Consider the following 27529-nt stretch of genomic DNA (forward strand, 5'->3'; position numbering starts at 1 on the left):
CAAGATTTACTTCAGGTTCATCTTCTTCCTCAAATCTAGATTCGTGGGACGGGATAATCGAGGATTACTTTGACGATGTGACCAACAATAACGTACCTCAAAACCCTCATACCGAGTCTAATCAGGGCTTAAGTATTACAGGTCCTGTCGAATCCCCACAACAGAGCTCAGAAAGGCCAGCGAACAACGACCCCCGGGAGCTTGTTGTCATCCACGACGCGACCACGACAGAAGGATCACAAGACAACCCAATACTGGTAGACAGTATTCCAGAACAGATGAACAGCGCGACTCTAAAGCCCCGAAATTCTAGACCACGCAGAAATTTGGGCCCCCCACAGTTTTACAGAAATAGCAGATTTATAGACGTAGGGAAAGACGACCTAGGGGCGTCACCTTCTGTATTCTTTCCGGCACCGGACTCCCATAGGACTAATTTCACGGTCACCTCTCCATCCGACTTTTTGACTCCACTAGCGGAGGCGCCTCCCAGACAGGTTTTCGTTGCGGAAACGACGTTGTCCTGGTCTTCAAGGAAATAATTCCCGTCGGTCAGACCAGCAACCTCTACTATGAAGACTCATCTTCACAAGAATTTTTCGGACTCAAATACAACTTACCCGATCACGAAGGACCCCACGCTCGAGGTGGACAACTATAGCGAGATCTCATCGACTATAGATTCAGAAGTGATGGCTAAATTGGATGAGTTTGACGATCAATTCAATTAATCTACAATTCAATTTAAACTGAACAAAACAATTCTTTGATCCATATCTTAACGCCGGACTTTTTAATTTTACCTGTAGATACAATTGTACATGTTAATGTACAGTTTGTGGATTAGTTTTATTTAGTTATTTACTGTATGCTGTAAATTTTGTAATTCTGTATAGTCACCCTGTACATTTGTACATTCTCTTTCAATTGTGGATCCTATTTTGCTTCTGTATATTTACTTTCTGGGTGCAGTTTGTAAAATTTTTCCATTTTCGGAGGGGGAAAAAGGGTGTGTATAGAGTTATGTAGTTAGTTTGCAGTTTCATTTTTTTCCCGGTGGGAAATATTGTGATTTGTTTTTAGTATCTTAAAAAGACCTTCGGCATTATAATTAACACCTGTTAAACATCTTAGTTACGACCATTGGTCGATATGAACGGAAGTTCAGTTGTCCTTTTAACGTTCTTAATTCAATACTTCCTTTTTACCGTTTCATCCTTTTAAGCTTATGTACATACATTGTACATATAGAACCATAGAATTAGAATAGTTTATTAGACTTACTTAATGAACTTGTATGACCAGCATTTTTGGTCTATGGAGGTCAACCCGGGATTGCACTCGCTCGTTGCTAACTTTCAAATAAGGACAAATAAACTATCGTGTGAGGTTATAACTAACTAATTTCCTAATTTTCAATAAACTTACACCTGATAAATTATTAGACATCTATATGCACTCCAGTTTAAATTTAAACATAGGAAAATTTGACTTACGAGCTATTGAGTTGCGTCGATTCACTCGAACTCTTTTGGGCTTTCCAACTGAAAAAAAAATCAAAACTTGAGATTATGCAGAAATATTTCCTTTTAAACTATTTCCAAATTTTCGTTTTTGTTGATCATTGAAGTTTACTTATTAATTTTTGCTTGGAAGAAGGATAAAACCAATGATATCTCTTTAATCGCTGAATTAGCTCATTGTGAGGTTATAAACTCTCCTAAACCGACGTTATTTTTCTGAATTCCAAATCGAACAGCTTTAGTTTCAAAAACCTATTAAAAATTGGCATCTAATTTCCGTGAAAAACCAAATTAAACAAAACTCACACTGGATAACTTCTGGGAAGAATGCGAATGACTGCGCTTCAGGGCCAGATAATGTGACACAATTTCCCGTCGAATTCACTCCTAGATAAACCCCGTCGTATTTGTCGTGAGATCGCAGTCTAAATGCACCTGTGAATGTGTCTCGTTCAACTGCGAAATGACAGTGGAAATCACCTCGACCCTAAAAGTATTTAAATCTTAAAAACTAATGTCCGATCTCAAAGATGTCTTAAACTTTTATTTTGTTCGAAAAACCGTTGCCGACAAAAACGGAATTAACCTCAATGAATGCGCTCGGTGTTAGCTATTTTTATTAAGCAGTCGTTTTACTCAAGTGAATATCGCACCATGTACTAGTGTTACTTAAGAAATAATTAAATTAGACAAGAAGTAAATACGACTAATTTTTAGACTTGAAAAAAATAAGGAAATTCATGGCAAATGACTTGTTCCTAGACTGGAAAATAGAATGCCATCTCTGAAAAAGTTTGACAACAGTTTTACCAGTCAATATCAAACAACACAACCCACGTCATCCGTTAACCAAACATGGTCGAGCCTAACAACTCAGGGCGGATGGATCTAGGGGGGGGGGGGGGGTTGGATTTTCGAAAAGAAAAATTAAACTTAAGAATTTTTTTAGGTCGACCAAATTGATTTTCCGTCTTGTTTTTATAACAAAATAAAGTTTTTTTGTCCTTTCAGAATTTCAGTTTTGGGGAAAGGAAGCAACAACACGAAAAATCCCTTCAAGAAGGGGTGGATCTAGGATTCCCTTCATGAAGGGGCGGATCTAGGATTTTCTCGAGGGGGGGGCGGATTTTCGAAATAAAGTTCGCCCAAGTTTTTTTAGGTCGACCAAATTGATTTTCCGAGCTCTGCCAAAGCACTACAAAGACCCTATTTTAGACAACTTCTCTGCGCCGCAGGGAAAACTTGAAAAAATGGCCAAAAAAGGCGTTTTTTCCGTGCGCGCTCCCCCCTCAAAATTATTATATATTGGCGCCAAAAGCGGCTATAGAAATTTTTTAGGGTCTGTCCGCCAAAAAAGGATATCTGAAAAAAAAAACAAAGTGGGACCCTTTGGGTCGCCAGGTGGCCGAATCCCTGAGGAGAGGCGGCGTCCGACCGCCCCCTTACCCTCCGACCCGAAAACCGCCCCTGTAACAACTTACAGCTACATTATACCACTTTTATTTATTGAAAATTTTTTTTCTGAGAGCTGCAGCATTATGAAACAATCTAGAAAAACAAATGTTCTAAATGTTGATAGGATTAGGGCTATACAAAAAACTTAACTTTTCAACTTCAGTATAAAATTTCGTTATTGTGAAAAACGTTTTCATTTTATTCGACTTGTTAAATAATATTGTTTCTTTTATTTGTTATAGAAATAACATTTTTTACGTTCAAAATAAAAAGCAATTTTGTGAAAAACTGTGAATAACAATTATGATTTCATTCGGCTTGTTTTTTTTTTTCATTTGTTTATTTATTTGCTTGCTCGAAGAAAAAAGGGATATAAAAATAGGCTAAAAATCATATCAGTAGACGGAAAAGTTTCAACCATTTCAAATCTGAAAATTTTTTCAACATATCCTTTCAATTCTGGCCAATTAACAATGCAGCAATTTAAAATCGCTTCAACGTTTCTCGTTTAAGGGTCGCGTGAGGAAGCTTTTGGGCGTGTTGCCGCTGGACGGCTGTGGTGCAGTGTTTACACCTTGTGTATATATCGTGTGAAAACTAAGTCCTTGTTAGTTTCACTCAAGGTCCGTGCTAAATCGCTTATTCCATCTCTATCGATAAAAAAAAGATTAAAGTCGAGGAATATTGAAAAAAATTGCGACATATAATTTGTTCCATTCCATACTTCATGTTAGATTTCGTAGACAAAATGTGACTAGTTTCAAAAGTCTTTTTTTTTGCTTGAGTCTTCGGATGTTGCACATGGCGCAGCCAGCATTTCCGGTTTCGGACGACTGAACGGCTTTATTAGAAGTTCTTTCATTTCGGCTCAAGCCCATTTCAGATCCACCGAGTTCTTGGGACAATTAGATAGGTCCGTTCAATCTGGCAATTACTCTTTAGGATCGTTGTGACAAGCTAGAATTGCTCAAAGCTCCTGGAACGGTCCATGATGACCCACCCCCGCGATCAGAAACAACAGGCTCTAGCAAAGACGCTATCGAGGTAGAGATCAGAGCGACTCACGATGCAGCACAACTCAGGAGTACCAATGAGGCAAATGCAGAACGTTGGGCCAAAAGACCGAGGATAGCTCCGATGTTTACTTTTATGACGCCAATGAACAGATCAAATCTCGGCTATTTTCCTCCCTTGGTACCGGCGGAAGTAAACGATTCTTGCAGTTTTACCCTCCTTTACATTTAGGAGCAAGTTTTTAAGTGAATTTATCAACAACTGCAAGCTCATTTTCAAGACAGAAAAAACTCACTAAGAGAATGACTACAAGTATAATATGTGGTTCATTCCGATCCAGAAAGCCTTCAACCATTCTTCTTGTGCCTGACGGGTCAAGCCGCCTTGTGTGGGTTGAATGCAAACATCAAAAAAGAAGTCGTCAAAAACATATTCATCGCGAGAGCTGTGTTTTTGACCGGAAGCAACCCCAGAGGATAAACTCAACTCGGTGCTAGTTTTACAAGAAACGTGTGCCCAAACATCAAACATTCAGCCGTGTCAACTGGGCCCGTCTTCAAGTTAGTCAGGTTTACTACCCCCTTAGTCGTTCAATCCGAACGTAAACTCCAAAGGTGCGAGTAAAAAAACCGACTTTTTCGGTCCAGATTTAAAAAAAAATGAAAGGTCGCATCAATTGAGCCTTAACAAAACAGATTTCGAATCGACAACCAAAACAAAAAAGATTTCGAATCGACAAAAGCCAGTTAACACCGGTACTTCTGTGGCAACAAGTTTTCTCGCAACAAAAAACAATCGTGTCGTGCTCGTGTTATTACTTGCCGTAGTTGTAACAAAAAGTGACATTTCGCAACAAATTGTTGCAGCCCAACGCGGGTCGAGAATGTTGAACCCGAATTGGATTATACTGTGAAGGAATGTTGTCACTTGATCACGTCAGGCTGTGAATAGGAGCTTGAGTTGCTTTTAGTGGAAAATTCCATTGGCCATAGTCGGGTGTATGCTCCCGAGAAAGATGGCATGGTGAGAGAGCTGAAAATGATCAATGCCGCCGAATGAAAGATGGAAAGATTCAGATCCCTGTTGGTTATTCGAATACATCGTTCATAGCCACGGTTGGTACCAGAAGTTCAGCGACAGTTCTTTCCTTTCAGGACTGTCTGATTGAAACAAATTACTTGCTCTATAACAGAAGGAAAATCAAAGTTCTTGGAAGTCTTTTTGTTCATGTTTCTTCTCTCGGATGGAAGTTCAATTTGGAAGCTCAATTTCTCCGTTCAGAAATCGGGCGAGGTGTTTTATTTTGGGCATGGATATCCAGTCAAAAAGTCAAACAAGCGACCCAACTGGGCACATTTGCCCGAGTGAGTCACAGTATCAATTCTAAGTGTTAATTAAAATATTACCAGAAAACATTAGGAGAGATTATTACGCGTCTAGGTCGTTTAAAACCCACCAATTTTTTTTTCATTCAAGGCTCCACGGATTCCGGTTGAAAAAAGGGTAGAATAGGGCCGGTAACTTTTTATAACAGGTGGGAGAAGAAACAGGGAAAATAGTTCGGTAAATTTACAAAGTCAAGCTGAACAAGTGTACCAGTGATGTCTTACTCCTATTTTTATTACCACCAAAAGGGATGGTTTGAGAAAAATGGCCATAGATTCGCAGCCCATAAACGACCAGATGTTTAAGAATAAAAATCGAAAGCCCATTTTATTGAAGCTTTTGGAAACTGCCGCTCAGATAGTTACGTCGAAAGCTGCTATAGAGGTTTGGCTTTGTTCTTTGACCTCAAAGATGATTTCAGTCAACTTAAACTCAGTGAGCAAGTCATCAGCCAATGCAACTTTAATATCGTGTGTGAAGAGAGTATACTTGTAAGTAAAGATTCAAAAACCGGTTTAAACGGTTGACTGATTTGCTTAAAGAAATCAAGAAGGCGATGGACAACATTTTTCAAGTTTTTTTTGATCTCATACTTATCTTTTCAATAGGGGTCAATTCGATAACACAATCACTTTGCGTTGGTAATTGTGTTCTGCGAGATTATTTCTGTGTTGTTTGTATGATGGTTTTGTTACCGATCGAAACGTTTGATAATCCAATTGTGAATATTTTTGTGCAACAGAGGGTTTTACTGTGGATTGTATGACTGTTTGTTGTAACGTTGGGTTTTTTAATTTTGGATATATAAAATTTGGTTGAATAGGTGGAATGCTTAGTTATGCTTCTGTTGTTGTTATTGTTTCAACAATTTCTTCGTTTACAAAATTTGATGGGGTTTGTATATCTTGTTGTGTAAGATTTCTTGTTCCGTTTAAATTATCATGATTTATGAATATAGAATTTAAGCTATTATTTCCTGTTCTTTCAGGGAAGAATGAATTATAGTTTGAAGGTGTTGCGTCAACTGTAAGTGGATATACTCAAACATAATTTTGATTAATAGAAACAGTGCTAATTGCCTGACTTGATAAGTCTGTTGGTATATTGATAAATAATTCATAGGACCATTCAGGTCCCATACATAGTCTGATTGTTCTGCTAGTACAGTTTCATCATCTGTACTTTGTGGTCGAAAATTTTTTCTTGCTTGTTCAATAAGATCAATATTGTGACTAAAGTAATCGATTGTGAACCATGCTAAGGTTTTTTGTAAATCGTGTTTAACGTTTTGTGTTATTGATCATTTGTTAAGTTTTCTCGAATTGCGTTTAAAAATTTTGAAAATATGTGTATCTCCTGTCGTACAATTGTATGTCGAGATGTTTGAGTAGGTGAATAGCTTTGGGGTTCATCGAACTCTAATATATATCTAAGAGGAGTGGGATCAAGTGAAGGATGAGTAACCGAATTTCTTCAATGTTTAGCTTAATTAAAATGGTTAATTTTTTGAAAAATTTCTGTTAATTCTGGGTCTTTGATAAGGGTTGGGTAGTGAATAGACGTTTGAGGTCGTTAGACACTAATTAAATGTGGAGGGGGAGAACAAAATTGTTCTATTTGATCCAAGTATAGGCCTTGATGATCAGAGATTTAAATATTTAGAAGTTTAAAAATTAGCATATAATTTAATTTAAAGATCCAAGGGAAGAATTTAAAGATCATCAAGAATTTAAAGATCCTTGATGATCTATTATTTAGGTGAATATAATTTAAGTGAAACTAAGTATAAGCTTTGATAGTTTCAAGTTAGAGCGTTAAGGTTAGGTGTTAGTTTTGATGATTGTTAATTTTTGAAATTCGCTGTTATGTTTAAGGCGATGAAGCTGGGATGATGTGACGAATTAAAAATATCAAGGTTGTATGATTTTTACTAACTAATTTTTGTAGTTTTATATTTAATAAATGTTTTTCAGGTGTCATTTAATTTACAGCTGATTTAAGGAAAACGACAAGTGTTGTTTATCAGTCGTTATTGTAAAAATAATAGATATAGCGCTATGAAAGGTTATTTGAAAGTAGTGTTTCAAATATTATGTCAGTAAATGAAAAATTAAATTCACTGCTAGTAGTATCCTAAATACAGAAGTTTGATCTCGTTTTTGCCGTACTATCATCAAATCAATTGTAGATTTCTTCCTAGTCGTATGTCGTTTCTTGTTCGACGTCTTCTTCCAATACCGGGTAGTTCTCGTATTGTTTGGAAGATTGGATCTGATCTATTGAGGCGTAGAGATATATCTACTAAGTTTTTGTCATATAACATTTTTATGGAATGTTGTATTTGTCTAATTCTAATCTAATTTTTGTCTAATTCTAGGTTAGTTAAGGTCTGTTCGAGACTTTTGGTTGCCTCAGATGAGTTATGTATAGGTTACTGTACTCAAAGAGTAATTTCAGAGAAGTCACACCGTCTGCTCGTCACGCTATCTTATTTTCGGCCGAATAGATTCGTGCAACTTTTTAATCTAATACCGATCTTAATCTTTCTCTTATATCTCCTAGTCTCAATAGATCTAATGTACACCGGTTTGCGCGAGTTAGTTCCAGAATGAAAACAACTGTATTCTAAGTTTAATACAAATTGTTCTGGTGTTGAAACTAAAGGTAGTTTCAACACTTTACAAATAAATAGGTTGTTAGTTTGATAGAGTATGATTGGTTAGTATTTAATATTTTATAGAGATAAAATATCATAAAAATAACCAATGATAAATACTAGTTTAGATCTGGTTCCAATAAGGAAATCAGCAAAGCAATGCATCGCTAATCATAGCGGATCACTCAAAGTTTTAATACATTCTGTGAAACTTTCTTCGAGTTGTCTGCTTGAAATGTTCCTGGAAAAGGAACTTGTGATACTAATTTTTCGTCAATCAGAGAGTCCATCCTTCATTAGAAGACGCACAAGTTTAAAAAAAGGCAAATCTTATAGGATCTTGTAAAATTCTTGCAAGATTCTGGCAGAAAACTGAACTGTCTTGCAAGAATCTTGCAAGATCTTACAAGATAGCCCATTAATATATAATCAAAGTCGCAAGATTCTTGCAAGATACATTAAAAATCATCCAAGAAACTCCAATCAAAATTACTCATTCATGGCAAATAAGCTTCCTTCAACCAATTAGGAACGATTTCTAAGACGAATTAGATCTCCACTTACGCGTTAATAGCGCGAAATATAACGCGCGTTAATTGTCCCAAATTGGTCAAAATGGCAATCTTCAAACACCCATAACTGTACGAAAAATCATCACGGTGATGAAACTTTTCAAATTAAGCTCATTAGCACAAAAGTTTTTGAATTATATAAATGTTTGATTAATCCGCATGTTTGCTTATTGTTCCGACTTTTGTAACAAAATAACGGATTATTTGCGCTTGTCGCTTCAACAAACTTCAACGTTTTAACTAGCAATTTTTACAGAACTTTTTAATATCATTTAAAAAATTTTTTAAATCTGAGCTTTTGTGTTTCAGAATTTTATGGGGTTTAGAGATTGCCATTTTGGCCAGTTTGAGACAATTAAAACGCGATAGGTCATTTATTACAAGAATCAAAATTTATCAGTTTGTACCTTATATGGCGTGTTGGGCGATAATTTTCACAAAAAATTTTCAAACCAGAACAAAAATTTTCATTTTCTTACAATTAATTTTTTGTTTTTATTTTTGCTCTATAGACCTTGAAAGGCAGTCGGAACATTCAGGGCTTCGCCCTGATACCAGCAATCTTTTTTTCATATCATCAATTCGAGTGTAACTTGTTTCCTTGGAATTTGTTGTGAAAAATGTTCTACATTTAAATGAAAGAAAAATGTGTCTGCTCGGAAATAAAAAACTAAGCAGAGAAAAGTGAACCTATTTTGTAGGAAAAACAACTAATTAAAGCTAAAGTAAAATCAACACATTTCACGTTAAATTTTCTGCTTGCCGCTATACTGAGCAAAAACGACACTTGCAAATGTAAAATTAAATGATTTTGGAACCGTTTTTCTTTCAAGTTAGAGCGTTAAGGTTAGGTGTTAGTTTTGATGATTGTTAATTTTTGAAACTCGCTGTTATGTTTGCTGTGATGAATTATATATTTTAAGGATGTATGATTTATACTAACTAAGTGTTGTATTTTTATATTTAATAAATGTTTTTTCAAGGTGTCATTTAATTTACAGCTGATTTGAGGAAAACGACAAGTGTTGTTTTTATCAGTCGTTATTGTAAAAATAATAGATATAGCGCCATGAAAGGTTATTTGAAAGTAGTGCTTCAAATATTATGTCAGTAAATGAAAAATTAAATTCACTGCTAGTAGTATCCTAAATACAGAAGTTTGATCTCGTTTTTGCCGTACTATCATCAAATCAATTGGTAGGTTTCTTTCTAGTCGTATGTCGTTTCTTGTTTGACGTCTTCTTCCAAGACCGGGTAGTTCTCGTTTTGTTCGGAATATTGGATCTGATCTATTGCGGCGTAGAGATATATCTACTATGTTTTTGTCATATAACATTTTTATGGAATGTTGTATTTGTCTAACTCTAATCTACTTTTTGCCTAATTCTAGGTTAGTTAAGGTCTGTTCGAGACTTTTGGTCGCCTCAGATGAGTTATGTAAAGGTTACTGTACTCATAGAGTAATTTCAGATAAGGTACACCGTCTGCTCGTCACGCTATCTTATTTTCGGCCGGATAGATTCGTGCAACTTTTTAGTCTAATACCGATCTTAATCTTTCTCTTATATCTCCTAGTCTCAATAGATCTAGTGTACACCGGTTTGCGCGAGTTAGTTCCAGAATGAAAACAACTGTACTCTATGTTCAAATCAAATTGTTCTGGTGTTGAAACTACAAGTAGTTTCAACACTTTACAAAAAAAATAGGTTGTTAGTTTGATGGAGTATGATTGGTTAGTTTTTAATATTTTAGAGAGATAAAATATCATAAAAACAACCAATGATAAACACTAAATTAGATCTGGTTCCAATAATGAAATCAGCAAAGCAATGCATCGCTAATCACTCAAAGTTTTGATACATTCTGTGAAACTTTCTTCGAGTTGTCTGCTTGAAATGTTCCTTGAAAAGGAACTTGTGATACTAGTTTTCCGTCAATCAGTGAGTCTATCTATCATTGGAAGACGCTCAAGTTTAACAAAAGGCCAATCTTATAGGATCTTGAAAGATTCTTGCAAGATTCTGGCAGAAAACTGAACTGTCCTGCAAGAATCTTGCAAGATGTTACAAGATAGCCCATTAATTTTTAATCAAAGCTGCAAGATTCTTGCAAGATACATTAAAGATCATCCAAGAAACTCCAGTCAAAATTACTCAATCGTGCAAGAATGTTGTTTGAATTTACAAGATTAGTGCATGATTTTTTGTTTTAAATGCGGTATCTTGTAAGATCTGGGGAGATTCATGTAGGAATTAACAGGAATCTTACAAGATTGAGCATCTTTGAATAGGGTATCTTGTAAGATCTAGCAACATTCATGTAAGATCTTGCAAGATTACTCGTTCAATTAACTCACCCACAATTATAGAAAATCGATTGTTCAAAAAATTAAAATTATATCTCAAGAGAATTTATTCAGTCTAAGCTTTTCTTTTGTTTTGTATTGTTTTGTGAGAAATTTTTGTTTCAGGATGACCATTGTGACGATTGTTTCAATGAGTGAGCTAAGCAGTCCCATCTCTATCGATATCGATAAATAAAAGATTAAAGTCGAGGAATATTGAAAAAAATTGCGACATATGTTTTGTTCCATTCCAAACTTCATTTCAGATTTCGTAGACAAAATATGACTAGTTTTAAAAGTCATTTAAAAGTCATTGTTAGTTTCACTCAAGGTCCGTGCTAAATCGCTAATTTCATCTCTATCGATAAATAAAAGGTTAAAGTCGAGGAATATTGAAAAAATTTGAGACATATTATTTGTTCCATTCTATACTTCATGTTAGATTTCTTAGAAAAATGTGACTAGTTTCAAAAGTCTTTTTTTGCTTGAGTCTTCGGATGTTGGACATGGCGTAGCCAGCATTTTCGATTTAGGACGACTGAACGGCTTTATTAGAAGTTCTTTCATTTCGGCTCAAGCCCAGTTCAGATCCAACGAGTTCTTGGGACAATTAGATAGCTCCGTTCAATCTGGCAATTACTCTTTAAGATCGTTGTGACAAGCTAGAATTGCTCAAAGCTTCTGAAACGGTCCATGATGACCCACCCCGCAATCAGAAACAACAGGCTCTAGCGAAGACGCTATGGAGGTAGAGATCAGAGCGACTCACTATGCAGCACAACTCAGGAGGATCAAGGAGGCAAATGCAGAACGTTGGGCCAAAAGCTCGAGGATAGCTCCGATGTTTTTTTTTATGAAGCCAATGAACAGATAAAATATCGGCTATATTCCTCCCTTGGTACCGGTGGAAGTAAACGATTCTTGCAATTTTTCACTCATTCAAATTTAGGAGCAATTTCTTTTAGTGAATTTATCAACAACTGCAAACTCATTTTCACGACAGAAAAAAACTCACTAAGCTGAAGACTACAAATATAAGGTGTGGTCCATTCCGATCGAGAAAGCCTTCAACCATTCTTCTCGCGCCTGCCGGGTCAAGCCGCCTTGTGTGGGTTGACTGCGGTCATCAAAAAAGAAGTAGTCAAGAACATATTCATCGCTAAGATGAGGTTTGGGAGATCCAGCGAGAGCTGTGTTTTTGACCGGAAGCAGCCCCAGAGGATAAACTCAACTCGGAACTAGTACTACAGGAAACGTGTGCCCAAACATCAAACATTCTGTCGCGTCAACTGGGCTCGTCTTCGAGTAAGTCAGGTTTACTAAAACTGAACCGGTTAGTCAGGTTTACTAAAACTGAAAACTGTCAGGTTTACTAAAACAATTGATGCGATCTTTCTTTAAAATGAAAGGTCGCATCAATTGAGCCTGAAGAAAACAAATTTCGAATCGACAACCAAAAAGCCAGTTAACACCGGTACTTCTGTGGCAACAAGTTTTCTCGCAACGAAAAACAATCGTGTAGTGCTCGTGGTATTACTTGCCCTAGTTGTAACAAAACGTGACACTTTGCAACAAAATGTTGTAGCCCAACGCGGGTCGAGAATGTTGAACCCGAATCGGATTATTTTGTGGAGGAATGTTGTCACTTGATCACGTCAGGCTGTGAATAGGAGTTTGCGTTGCTTTAAGTGGAAAATTCCATTGGCCATAGTCGGGTGTATGCTCCCGAGAAAGACGGCGTGGTGAGAGAATTGAAAATGATCAATTCCGCCGAGGGAAAGATGGAAAGATTCAGATCCCTGTTGGTTATTCGAATACATTGTTCATAGCCACGGTTGGTACCAGTAGCCCGGCGACAATTCTGTCCTTTCAGGACTGTCTGATTGAAACAAATTACTTGCTCTATAACAGAAGGAAAATCAATATTCTTGGAAGTCTTTTTGTTCATGTTTCTTCTCTCGGATGGAAGTTCAATTTGGAAGCTCAATTTCTCCGTTCAGAAATCGGGCGAGGTGTTTTATTTTGGGCATGGATATCCAGTCAAAAAGTCAAACAAGCGACCCAACTGGGCACATTTGCCCGAGTGAGTCACAGTATCAATTCTAAGTGTTAATTAAAATATTACCAGAAAACATTAGGAGAGATTATTACGCGTCTAGGTCGTTTAAAACCCACCAATTTTTTTTTCATTCAAGGCTCAACGGATCCCGATTGAAAAAAAGGTAGAATAGGGCCGGTAACTTTTTATATAAGGTGGGAGAAGAAACAGGGAAAATAATTCGGGAAATTTACAAAGTCAAGCTGAACAAGTGTACCAGTGATTTCTTTCTCTTATTTTTATTACCACCAAAGGGGATGGTTTGATAAAAATGGCCATAGATTCGCAGCCCATAAATGACCAGATGTTCAAGAATAAGAATCGCAAGCCCATTTTGTTGAAGCTTTTGGAAACTGCCGCTCAGATAGTTACGTCGAAAGCTGCTATAGAGGTTTGGCTTTGTTCTTTGACCTCAAAGATGATTTCAGTCAACTTAAACTCAGTGAGCAAGTGATCAGCCAATGCAACTTTAATATCGTGTGTGAAGAGAGTATACTTGTAAGTAAAGATTCAAAAACCGGTTTAAACGGTTGACTGATTTGCTTAAAGAAATCAAGAAGGCGATGGACAATATTTTTCAAGGACTTTTGAGAGTTTTTTTGATCTCATACTTATCTTTTCAATAGGGGTCAATTCGATAACACAATCACTTTGCGTTGGTAATTGTGTTCTGCAAGATTATTTCCGTGTTGTTTGTATGATGGTTTTGTTAGCGGTCGAAACGTTTGGTAATCCATTTGTGAATATTTTTGTGCAACAGAGGGTTTTACTGTGGATTGTATGATTGTTTGTTGTAACGTTGGATTTTTTAATTTTGGAGTTGTAAAATTTAGTTGAATAGGTGAAATGCTTCGTTGTGCTTCTGTTGTTGTTATTGTTTCAACAATTTCTTCGTTAACAAATTTTGATAGGGGTTTGTAAATCTTGTTGTGTAAGATTTCTTGTTCCGTTTAAATTATCATTATTTATGAATGAAGAATTTAAGCTATTATTTCCTGTTCTTTCAGGGAAGAATGAATTACAGTTTGAAGGTGTTGCGTCAACTGTAAGTGGATATACTCTAACATAATTTTGATTAATAGAAATAGTGCTAATTGCCTGATTTGATATATCTGTTGGTATATTGAAAAATAATTCATAAGACCCTAAAGGGTCCCATACATAGTCTGATTGTTCTGCTAGTACAGTTTCATCATCTGTACTTTGTGGTCGAAAATTTTTTCTTGCTTCTTCAATAAGATCAAGTTTGGGACTAAAGTAATTGATTATGAACCTTGTTAAGGTTTTTTGTAAATCGTGTTTAACGTTTTGTGTTATTTGATCATTTGTTAGGTTTTCTCGAATTACGTTTAAAAAATTTGAAAATATGTGTATCTCCTGTCGTAAAATTGTATGTCGAGATGTTTGAGTAGGCGAATCGCTTTGGGGTTCATCCAACTCTAATATAGATAAGTAGCTATAGATAAATGAGAATACGTCGTTTGTAAATATCGAGTTTGCTCTTTGTGACTTTTGGTGTTGTATAGTGTAAACAGTTTTGAAAATTCAATATCGAATGAGATATCTGTCATGAAATGCAATTGGTGATCTGATTTCTATTGTGTAGATTCCAAAGTGTGATGTGAGACTACATATACCTTTGATATAGTGATCGAGAAGTTGTCTTTCGATTTTTACATCGGGAGTTCTTTTCTGCACGGGCTTTCTCCTTTTTCGAATAAGTTTGCAATTAAATTTTTACAAAATTCTATTTGTCCGCGAGGTTCAGTTAATGGTGATATTAAAATTGGAAGTACTGAATTTTCTGACTTATCTTCATTTTGAATCATTTTTGTGTTGTATTACTGTTAATGTGTAATTTTTAATGTGTCTTATTGGTTGATTCCAATTGTACAAACGTATTGGTTTGTTTGTGTAGCAATTTTTTATTTTCCGTTTGCCTTTTATTGATGCTGGTGATTTGGTTTCTGAATCTGTGAAATATAATTGATCGTCTATTTGGTGATTTTTGTTTAGTGAGTCCTTTAAATTTTGGAGTTCGTGTATTGCGGTGGTATCTGATTCTGTGACTGCGTTTATTCGTTTTGAAAATCTTTTCCTAGTAATTTGTTTATGTTTGTTTATTATCTTTTTTTTCCTTAGTGTTTGTCTTTTTGTTCTTATTTATCCTACTGATTGTCTGTGTGGTGTGGTTACGAGGTCGTATTTCTCGTCGTTAATTAAACGATTGTGTATTATGATTGTTTGTTTGTTTCCTAAATTGTCTCTTGACATAAGGCTTAGGCTGATGGATGCACAATCTGGATTAGTGATTCTAATGCCTTAAACTGTTATTTGTTACAATTTTTTGTGGCTAGCTTAACTTGGGTCGTATATTTGGGTTAGACAGAAAGCGTATATTGATTCCGAAGAACGATTTGTACTTTCTTGTGACTAATTCTCAGCTAAGATTTGACCTACTTAATCTTACTTAGGGGTTGTGATTTGTGATCAAGGGTTGGAGGATAAAAACTCGATCCACAAGTTTCAAGTATAATTAGAACGCAAGTAGTTCGTTAGATACTATTTTATGACTTACTAAGTTTAAGTGTTTTAGCCTGGGTCATCTAAGTGGAGTGGAATCAAGTGAAGGACGAGTAACCGAATTTCTTCACCGTTTAGCTTAATTAAAATTGTTATTTTGTTGAAAAATTTCTGTTAATTCTGGGTCTTTGATAAGGGTTAGGTAGTGAATCGACGTTTGAGGTCGTTAGGCACTAATTAAATATGGAGGGGGCGAACAAAATTGTTCTATTTGATCCCAGGATAGGCCTTTATGATCAGAGATTTAAAAATTTAGAAAGTTAAAAATTAGAATATAATTTAATTCAAAGATCCAAAGGAAAAATTTGAAGATCATCAAGAATTTAAAAATCCTTGATGATCTCTTATTTAAATGAAAATTAATTAAAGTGAAAGTAAGTATAAGCCTTGATAGTTTCAAGTTAGAGCGTTAAAGTTAGGTGTTAGTTTTGATGATTGTTAATTTTTGAAATTCGATGTTATGTTTTAGGTGATGAAGCTGGGATGATGTGATGAATTATATATATTAAAGATGTATGGTTTATACTAACTAATTTTTGTAGTTTTATATTTAATAAAAGTTTTTTCAAGGTGTCAATTAATTTACAGCTGAATGAAGGAAAACGACAAGTGTTGTTTTTATCAGTCGTTATTGTACAAATAATAGATGTAGCGCCATGAAAGCTTATTTGAAAGTAGTGTTTCAAATATTATGTCAGTAAATGAAAAGTTAAATTCACTGCTAGTAGTAACCTAAATACAGAAGTTTGATCTCGTTTTTTGTCGTATTATTGTCAAATCAATTGGTAGATATCTTCCTAGTCGTATGTCGTTTCTTGTTCGACGTCTTCTTCCAATACCGGGTAGTTTTCGTATTGTTCGGAATATTGGATCTGATCTATTGAGGCGTAGAGACATATCTACTAAGTTTTTGTCATGTAACATTTTTATGGAATGTTGTATTTGTCTAATTCTAATCTAATTTTTGTCTAATTCTAGGTTAGTTAAGGTCTGTTTGAGACTTTTGGTCGCCTCAGATGAGTTATTTATAGGTTACTGTACTCATAGAGTAATTTCAGATAAGGTACACCGTCTGCTCGTCACGCTATCTTATTTTCGGCCGGATAGAATCGTGCAACTTCTTAGTCTAATACCGATCTTAATCTTTCTCTTATATCTCCTAGTCTCAATAGATCTAGTGTACACCGGTTTGCGCGAGTTAGTTTCAGAATGAAAATAACTGTATTCTAAGTTTAATTCAAATTGTTCTGGTGTTGAAACTACAAGTAGTTTCAACACTTTACAAATAAATAGGTTGTTAGTTTCATGGAGTATGATTGGTTAGTATTTAATATTTTATAGAGATAAAATATCATAAAAATAACCAATGATAAATACTAGTTTAGATCTGGTTCCATTAATGAAATCAGCAAAGCAATGCATCGCTAATCATAGCAGATCACTCAAAGTTTTAATACATTCTGTGAAACTTTCTTCGAGTTGTCTGCTTGAAATGTTCCTTGAAAAGGAACTTGTGATACTAGTTTTGCGTCAATCAGTGAGTCCATTCATCATTAGAAGACGCCCAAGTTTAAAAAAAGGCCAATCTTATAGGATCTTGTAAGATTCTTGCAAGATTCTGGCAGAAAACTGAAATGTCTTGCAAAAATCTTGCAAGATCTTACAAGATAGCCCATTATTATATAATCAAAGTCGCAAGATTCTTGCAAGATACAATACAGATCATCCAAGAAAGTCCAGTTAAAATTACTCAATCTTGCAAGAATCTTGTAAGATTTTACAAGATTATTGCATGATTGATTATTTTAAATGCGGTATCTTGTAAGATCTTGGGAAATTCATGTAGGAATTTACAGGAATCTTACAAGATTGAGTATCTTTGAATAGGGTATCTTGTAAGATCTAGCAACATTCATGTAAGATCTTGCAAGATAACTCGTTCAAATAACTCACTCACAATTATAGAAAATCGATTGTTCAAAAAATGAAAATTATATCTCAAGAGAATTTATTCAGTCTAAGCTTTTCTTTTGTTTTGTATTGTTTTGTGAGTAATTTTTGTTTCAGGGTGACCATTGTGACGATTGTTTCAATGAGTGAGCTAAGCAGACCCTTTGAACTTTTGGTGAGAAAAATGACCACGCTTTACCAAAACAAATTTTTTTGACAATTATAACTAAAAAATAAAACGAAAAAGTTTTTTTTTTTATTTTAAGATTTTTTTGTGATAATCATCTTCCTAACACGCTATATAAGGTACAAAGTGATAGATGTCGCTCCTAGTAACAAATCATTCATGGCGAATAAGCTTCCTTCAACCAATTAGGAACGATTTCTAGGACGAATTAAATCTCCGCTTACGCGTTAATAGCGCGAAATATAACGCGCGTTAATTGTCCCAATTTGGTCAAAATGGCAATCTTCAAAGACTCATAACTGTACGAAAAATCATCACGGTGATAAAACTTTTCAAATTAAGCTCATTACAATAAAATTTTTTGAATTATATAAATGTTTGATTAATCCGCATGTTTTTTTATTGTTCCAACTTTTGTAACAAAATAACGGATTATTTGCGCTTGTCTCTTCAAACAAACTTCAACGTTTTAACTAGCAATTTTTACAGAAAATTTTAATATCATTTACAAATTATTTTCAATCTGAGCTTTTGTGTTTCGTAAATTTATGGGGTTTAGAGATTGCCATTTTGGCCAGTTTGAGACATTTAAAACGCGATAAGTCATTTTTTACAAGAATCAAAATTTATCACTTTGTACCTTATATGGCGTGTTGGGCGATAATTTTCACAAAAAATTCTCAAACCAGAACAAAAATTTTCATTTTCTTACAATTAAATTTTTATTTTTATTTTTGCTCTATAGACCTTGAAAGGCAGTCGGAACATTTAGGGCTTCGCCCGGATACCAGCAGTCTTTTTTCATATCATCCATACGAGTGTAACTTGTTTCCTTGAAAATGTTTGTGAAAAATGTTCTTCATTTAAATGAAAGAAAAATGTGCCTGCTCGGAAATAAAACTAAGCAGAGAAAAGTGAACCTATTTTGTAGGAAAAACAAACAATTAAAGCTAAAGTAAAATCAACACATTTCACGTTAAGGTTTCTGCTTGCCGCTATACTGAGCAAAAACGACACTGGCAAATGTAAAAATAACTGATTTCGGAACCGTTTTTTTCGATAGGTAACAAACAAACAACAAGAGGCTGAAAAAAACTTTTTACTCTGATTTTACATGCAGACTTTCAAAAAAGGTGGAAAGGTTGAACTGTTTTTAAAGAATTAAGGCAAGCCAGGTTTCATTAAATTTGTGTCATTCATTTTTTTAGTTTTTCTCGATTTTTCTCGAATTTTTGTTTTTCTCGAAACAAACAACAGAAGGCATATGTCCAAAACCTACAACTTTTCCTCGATACTGCCGACAGTTTACAATATATATAACTAATCAGTTCAAAAGAAAAGGGTTAAACAATTTTGAGGGTTATCACCAAGAAACAGGAATTCAAAAATGAATCATGTGACGGCTGATTCCACTCGACCTAAGTTAATTAAGTAAGCTATTCAGAAAAATTTTATTAAAAATTTATTAATTAAATTCAAGCGAGAACTTATTAAATTTTGTGTCATTCATTTGTTTTGTTTTTCCCGAGTTTGAGGTAAGTTTTGGGTTAACTAATTGATTACTGGCAAAGTCAGTTTAATTTAATTTAGTTACTTGAGTGAACCTAAATAAATTCAATGAAAAACGGTCTGATTAATGCTAAAAGAATATTTGCAGCTTCTCAGATTCGGATTGTATGAAATATTTTCATATTCTTGCCATATTATTCACAGTACTGACGTGTAGCTTTCTCTATTGGCGCTGCTATTTGGTTCTCAACAAATCCGTACACAATACGAGAGGCGCTACTCTAACTAAAGCTTTTGCAGCCACTTCAATTGCATGGGTAACTTTGGTGCTTCCATATACCATATATTATGAATTCAGCATTGAATATGACAAAACAACATCAAAATCAGGAATATACGAAAGATGGCTGTAGATGTCTGAAACACTTTTTCCATGTCGCACAGTAGATTTAGTAACTTGATTGGTTTTCATTATTGTTGTTAAAAGAGAATCAATCTTCTCATTGTCTAAATAATTAGAGCCGAGATTCACAAAATACTTTTATAAAACAAATTGGTTTCAATTAAATTATCTCAGGTTGTTGGATTTTTTATTTCTTGCACTCAAAAATCTCGGTCGAGAAACTTGGTATTTGATAATTTTGCTAAGAAAAAAACATATTTAACTTAACATTTCACCCACACGTTTCTCCAAAACCATTTTTACTGCAAGAATGCAAATAAAGTTTGAGTGCAGTCTCAGTTTTTGCCGAAAATTGGTTTGTTTAAACTCAAAGATTGAGGGTTTTTTGCAAAAGAGAAGTTGGGTTAAGCAAGTTTGACCCAAAATTAAATGCAATGTTCGACTGACATATCTCATAAGAAGTTCCTAATCCAAACCATCCCTCGAATCTAAAACATTTTATCGCCAAGTAGCTTTTAAAAAAAGTAGTTTATGCCATATGTCGAAAACCTACAACCTTTCTCTGATACTGCGGACAGTTTGCCATTATTAACTAATCACTTCAAAAGAAAAGGGTTGCAAACTTTTTTGAGGGTTGCCACCAAGAACGTGGAATTCAAAAATGGATCATGTGACGGTTGATTCGACTCCACCGAAGTTAATTAAGTAAGCTATTCATAAAAAATTAGCGGACTAGAAGTTGAACGTGATAGATTAATTTCAAGCCAACTATCTAAGCAAAGAGCAAACTATCCAAACTATAAAACTTACAAACATTCCGTAATAAAGTTGACTTGATTTATTGAAATCATGAAATTTCTAACGATTTTTATAAATGTTCATAGTTTGGTACGTTTTATCTAAGTTGTACTATTTTCCGGATTTTGTTAACTATTACCCCCCTTTTGGACCTTACCACACCAAAACTTCTTCGATAAAAATCTATTATATTGGATTTTCATTGTCAGTCTCTATTAAATAACAAAATTAATCGATTATAATCGATTAAAACCGTATCTTAATGAAACTACTTTTAAGCAACAAAACTCCAATATAAATGAGTATAATCAATTATAATTGAATATTTTCGACTGATTTTCAAAAAATTTCACCACAAGAAAAATAATCGTTTTAAATCGATTCTAATGAATTATAATCCATTTATTAAAATCTTTCGGTGAGCTGTTTTCATTTTGTCATAAAAATATTAAGCTTAAGTTACTATTTTGTTCTCTCGCTAAAGTTCAACTTTTTCTAAATTTGATTGGAAATTTTTTGAAAATTTATAAAAAATCACGTGTCTTTTTTTATTATTTTAATTGAGTTTTATTCACCAAACCGGGGGAGGGGACGTGTGGGAACTTTGAAAAAAATTCAAAAATTAGTCAATTTTTTTTCAGCTCGACAAAGTCGATTTTCCGAGAACTACCACAACACTAAAAACAATCCTAGCTCGACAAAAGTTTTCGCGCTACAGGCAAATTTCTTAAGAAAAACTGGTCAGAAGTTCCGTTATTGGGCTTTTTTTGAAAAATTTCTATTTTTCGGCCTCTACAAAATTAGTACATGTTGGCCGCCCCTGGATGAGCGTGTACGTTCGAGTTTTTGTTTACAAAAATGAATCAACTTTATGAGCAATAATGAATCCATTATATTGAAAACAAAAATGGATTATAATCGGTTACAATGGATTTTAATGGATTTTAATAGATTTTAATGAAGTTAATAGTGTTTTACCGAGAAAAAATTACACCCCGAGGCCAAACTGAGCATTTGGTGAATTGTAAGTGTTTGTTCTTCTTTTGTTATTTCATCCTCTTTGGTAGTCCAGAAAAAAAAATTAACATGTTTAAAACTTTGTCTCTAGAATTCAGGAACATGCAGACACAAAATTGTGTGCCTATCCAGTGCACAGTTTGGCCTCGTGATGTAGTATGTAGTTTAAGTGCTAGCTAGATCAGATGTAAATAGTTTTTTTTCTGAAACAAAACCAATTAGCTTGTTTGCGGGCATACAAGCTAATTGAATTGAATGAAAAAGAGACAATTCCGAGCCAAGTGAATGTCATTAACTCTATAAGGATTGCAAACCAAAATTTTGAGTCTCGTTAACTTTTACCTGCGGTGCGTCGAATGTATTTAACAACGAATAAAAATAAGACTGCTCGAATCAGGGCAAAGCCTTGAAGTTTCCGACTCTTAAAAACTTAAAGGTAAAAAACACAAATTTTTTTTTTACAATTTAAGAAATTTTTGTGAAAGTCAACTCCCTCACACGCCCCATGAAGTTCAAAGTGATAGATGTCGCTCCTAGTAACAAATCAATTATGGCAAATAAGCTTCCTTCAACCAATTTGGATCGTTTCCACATTAATAGCGCGAAATATATCGCGCATTAATTGTCCCAAATTGGTCAAAATGGCAATCTTCAAACAACCATAACTGTACGAAAAATCATCACGGTGACAAAAATTTTCAAATTTAAGCCCAGTACAACAAGATTTTTTGAACTTTATAAACGTTTGGTTAATCCGCATGTTTGTTAATTGTTCCAACTTTCGTAACAAAATAAACGAATGTTTGCACTGGGGGGGGGGGGGGGTTTCAAACAAATTTCAATAAATTTTTACTAGCAATTTCTACAGAACTTTTAAATATCATTTAAAAATTTCTTTTAATCTGAGCTTTTGTGTTTCGCAAAGTTATGGGGTTTACAGATTACCAATTTTAGACATTTAACACGCGATAAGTCATTTGTTACAAGGAGCAAAATTTATCACTTTGTACTTTATTTGGCGTGTCAGGCGATGATTATCATAAATAATTCTCAAACCAGAACAAAAATTTCCATTTTTGTACAATAAATATTTTATTGTTATAATTGCTCCATAGACCTTGAAAGGCAGTCTGAACATTCAGGACTTCGCCCTGATGCCAGCAGTCTTATTCTTCATATCATTCATACGAGTGTAACTTGTTTCCTTGAAAATTTTTGTGAGGTTTTTTTTCGATAGGTAACAAACAAACAACAGAAGGCTGACAATATTTTTTACTCTGAATTTACATGCAGACTTAAAGAATTAAGGCAAGCCAGGATTTATTAAATTTCTTGTCGTTCATTTTTTTGTTTTTCTCGAAGTTTTGTTTCTCTGGAAACAAACAACAGAAGGCATATGTCGAAAACCTACAACTTTTTTTTGATACTGCCGACAGTTTACCATATATAACTTATCAGTTCAAAAGAAAATGGTTAAAACTTTTTTGAGGGTTATCACCAAGAAACAGGAAATGAAAAATGAATCATGTGACGGCTGATTCGACTCGACCGAAGTTAGTTAGGTAAGCTTTTCATAAAAAATTAGCTAAGAAGAATTTGAGCATGATAGCTTAATTTCAAGCCAACTATCTAAGCAAAGAAGCAAACTATCCAATAGTTAACAAGGTCCCCTTTTTCAGTTAGTCGTTCAGATGATGACAGTTTGGTTCAATTTGATGAAACGTTTTAATCATAGCTGAACTCCTTTCGCTCAAGAGTTCAAAATTACAAGTAATATTCTCATCTCAAACAATGAAACTTGAAAATACTTCACTTTGGAACTCTGAAACTTGGAAATGTTTTTTTTTACGTTTACAAATTCACAAAGCATGTCACAAAACATGGATTCAACGGATTAACTTCAGTTTTTAGGAAATTCTAAGAAAAGGAGTTCTCAAAACTATAAAACATTTAAAACCATCTGCCCAAAAAATTTACTTAGTTAGCAAATTTATTTTGTGAGTAATCAAATTCTTTAACATTGTAGAACAGCTATACAAGACTTAGTATATAATCCCTCCAAAGGGAGTTATTTGGGTTTGAGTAAACTTTACATACGACAAAATCAACTCATTCAAAAAAAATTTGTTGATAAAGTTGAATATTTGAATAAATTTTCCTGTGGCTTCTATTAGAATTGATGAAATTTAAGGTTGACCTGAAAGTTTGGTGTGAAATTTTTTAAATTAAATGAGGACAAAGATCCAAATTTACGCTCAATTGTTTTTGCAGATAACTTGCAATCACCTCATATACGTTTTTAGGACCAAGAAACTTATGCCAATCTCTTTCCGACCAGTTAATAAAAACTTTCAAAACTAAAATAAAACCATTTCGTAAATCATTGTATTTATAAGAAAAATTGGCGAGTCAAAATTGAGGTTTGATAATTAAAAAATGATCAAACCTTGTCAAATGCAAAAAAATGAGCCCTGTAAGGTAGATAAATTACATTTTCCAGCAAAAAAAAATGGTTATAGTAGACCTCAACTTTTTTCATATAAAAATTTTTATAAAAGTGTTCTATATCCACAATAACAAAAACAATTCGAGGTTGCCATATGCATCTGAAGTAAATAATAATTAAAACGGTTTTACTGTGGTTCATGGTATGGGGGCCTCTCCTACTGAAAAAGGATCTTTTACCAGTTCAATATCTGCACCATGTAAGCCAAACCTAGAATTTAACTGAAAACTTGACAAAAAATCTAATTTGTCGATTGCGTTCAAATGAACAACCTTGTTTCAAAAAAAATCTCTTTAATCTACATCAAATTTCCTAATGTTTGTTTTTATCGATTCAACAATTTTGACAAATTAGTAATAACTAATCTATACAAAATCCATTTCTCAGAAAATTTTAAATTCCAATTTTTTTGATGCGCAACTTGTGTGAAAATAAGTCAAAAAGTCTACCGACTACCGCAAAAAATTGTGTAACTTTCCAAATGCAATGGCTAGAAAACTGATATCAAAGTGTGTCATAGCAGACTCAATTGTCTGAAAATTACATTGGCAAAAATGCTTTTACTGGATACTAAGTTACAAATTTTTCTTTGTAAGTGTCGGATGCCAAATCAATGAAAATGATGCACTATAATAATTTTCAATTAGCAAAAACAATTAATAGCTTGAAAACAATCATTGAAGTCTGAAAGAAGAATTGTTTTTAAAAAAGCACTGAGAAAAATTAAGAGTAAACTTTGAATTTTGTTTTCAAAGAACGAAATTGAAAAATAATGCCAAAGACTTGACGCTTTTTTTGTGAACTCGGTGACTCTCCAAACAAAATTTGAGAAATTTTTGTCGTTTTTCCTGAAAATAATCAGTTTTTCAATAAACCAATTGGAAAACTGATTGGAAAAGGCTCGATCAAAATTCGAAAATTGCTATTTTGAAGAAGTAAACTAGCCAACATATTGTGACACAATATACTCGCAAGCAATTCAAAATTTCAATTTATCTGCTCAACTGGGTACTCTTGAAAGCTGATATTCTTGACTTATTCCTCAAATCGCGGTAAAGCGGCAAAATTGTTAGTTGGTCCGGCATAAAACGGCAGAACTTTTTTGAAGATCTTGAACAATTATACTTAACAAATCTTTGGACGTTTTGTAGACAATACAACTGTTTATGCGAGTTCTGTTCATAGATTGCTACCATCAATTTTCCAAAACATTTCCGGGAATAATTCTTTTGCTGGCTTATTTCAATCTCCTAGAAAATAATATCAATTTTTCAGATTGAAACATTAAACTGCCTCAAATCATTGTGTTTTTAATGTCTCAGAAAACTAAATTCTGGGTTGTTTGCGTGAAGGCTTTTAAAGCAAGGATACTTCCAAAACTACTAAGGTTTATTTGAAATATTTGTGTCGCACCCATTTTTTTGAAGATTAAATATGAATTATCTCAAAACCATGAGATACGCTAGAAGATGGTTACAAAACTATCAGATGCTTAGACATTTACTCAACTAATAAATTATTTGGGGCATACAAAAATCTATGAGCCCATTTTTGTTGCCACCAACAAAACAAGTTTAGCAGTGCAACTTTTTCTTTATACTTTTCACTGAATTGACTAAGCAAATTTTTCCCAATCATAAAGACAACAATCATTGCTTAGAAGCATTCTTAAGAACAGAAATTGAAATTTTCTTCGATAACTTTGCTTCGAAAGTAGAATGAAAAGTATAATTTTCTTCAAAAAAATTAAAACTCCAACCACAAGTTGAAACATAAACATCATACTCCCGGTACAAACTGAAACAAAAATCTACCAAAAAATTGGTTTGCAAATTTTCAATCAACAATTTAAAATCTTTTTTTTTTTCAGTTATGGAAAACATAGCATAACAAGAGTCTCTGAATTTACTGATCCAAGAAAAAAATTTCTACACGATTACTAGATCTTTAGACATTTAAATGTTTTGAAAAATTAAATTGCCTAATTTAACGGAAAAAAAAACGATATAAAAAAATGGCAAAAAAACCCGAAAAAGTCCAATATGAAAATTAGTTATCTCATTTTGTTTTTCAAAATATGGTTTGTAGTCTAAATTTGCGATTGGGAGTACAAAGGTTTTTTCCCAAAAAAAAATAAAAAAGTTTGAGACAAACAGCAGGCTCCAATGTTTTATTTGGGATAATTCTTGCGTTTTAATTAGTTTGAAAGTGACTGAAATATATCACTGATGAAATATTTTCCTTTCAACTATATCAGGAACTGATTTCTTCACTTGATAATAAGGCGCACTTTTGATGCTCTAGATGTACGAAAAAAATAATTGGCTCCAAACTGATGTCTTTTTGCATTTTTTCTGAGAGTTAATTAGTTTTTTTCAGTCAATGAGTCGATAGTCTAAAAACAGTTTTGGTAGCTGAAAGTTGTTTTATTTGGGTGTTGTTCTATTCAATCGCTTTTCTACAGGTAAAATAAAGATTTTGTGCCAAAAAAAATTGATATGAAATCTTTTTAATTAAGAAAAAATATAAATAATTTTGGAAAAGTTTCCAGCTACTAAATGAATTTGTTAATCTTAATATAATGATTTTCATCATAGCTATTATTATAAAACAGTCAATATCAGAGAGACAATGTCGGAGTCAATATACAGTCAATATCATAACAGTCGATATCAGAGAGACTAGTGTTTTCTTTAAACCATTGTAAACATCTCAATCTATATGTAAAAAGGAATGTGATCGAATAAAGAAAAAGTTTATTTTTCCTAATTGCTTGCCCTTGTTTCTTGTTTGTTTTCAATTAAGTCTGTTAAAAGTTGTCTGTTTGTTCCATTCAATCGCAAAAACCTTTTCAACTTCTTCTAATGAAAAAATAGCTGTCAAAATTTGGCAAGTTAACTGTCAGAAAATAAATATAAGGTCCTAAGCAAACATCATCTAAGTTATCAACTCCATCTAAAAAAGTTTATCTCAACACTTTATCTCAATGTTGTTTCAATTGACTGCTTTTTTCAATTTATAGGAACTTTTAATCATAGCTATAAAAACTAGACAATTGAGACATTTAAAATGAGCCGTTTTGCTTTGCAAGTCAAATTTGAATCTAAAAGCAAAAATCGAGAAACTTTTGGGCAACAGTTTTTTTAGTCATGTCAATCTTTCCAGTGATAAAAATGTCGGCTGCGGATTTCCCAGGCGAGTAAGAAGTTCATTTTTATTGTATGATTACTGCTATTTTTAGGACAATTGCTGTACTTTGAATGAGTTCTTTTGACGCCAATTTACAGATCAAGTTTTACAAATAAATCGCAGAAAAATATGAAAAATTTTAGATTTTTCGCAAAATGAGATAATTAATTTTTCTAGCCAAGGAGAAGTTTGGCTGCATTTTACAAAGTTTTGAAAAATAGACCTTGTAGTTTGGATTCAAAAACTCTAATAAATCGAATACTAATCTCACTTGAAAACTGATAAATTTAAATACTTTTTGTTTGATTAACTACATAGGAAATTAAATTATTACCAAGG

At 33.7% G+C, this 27529-nt stretch overlaps 1 protein-coding gene across 1 annotated transcript in view; it reads right to left on the bottom strand.

Annotated features, from left to right (window-relative positions):
* Positions 1–27529, bottom strand: part of LOC134855548 (lipoxygenase homology domain-containing protein 1-like) — a gene marked incomplete at its 5' end in the record, with an annotated part of 191574 nt that overhangs the window by 120082 nt on the left and 43963 nt on the right. The window contains 2 exon segments of the mRNA XM_063872089.1: positions 1497–1544; positions 1830–2010. Coding sequence (XP_063728159.1) covers positions 1497–1544; positions 1830–2010 — 229 coding nt within the window.

This window comes from Symsagittifera roscoffensis, chromosome 10 (assembly GCF_963678635.1).
Source record: "Symsagittifera roscoffensis chromosome 10, txSymRosc1.1, whole genome shotgun sequence".
In the NCBI taxonomy this organism is placed as follows: Eukaryota; Metazoa; Xenacoelomorpha; order Acoela; family Convolutidae; genus Symsagittifera; species Symsagittifera roscoffensis.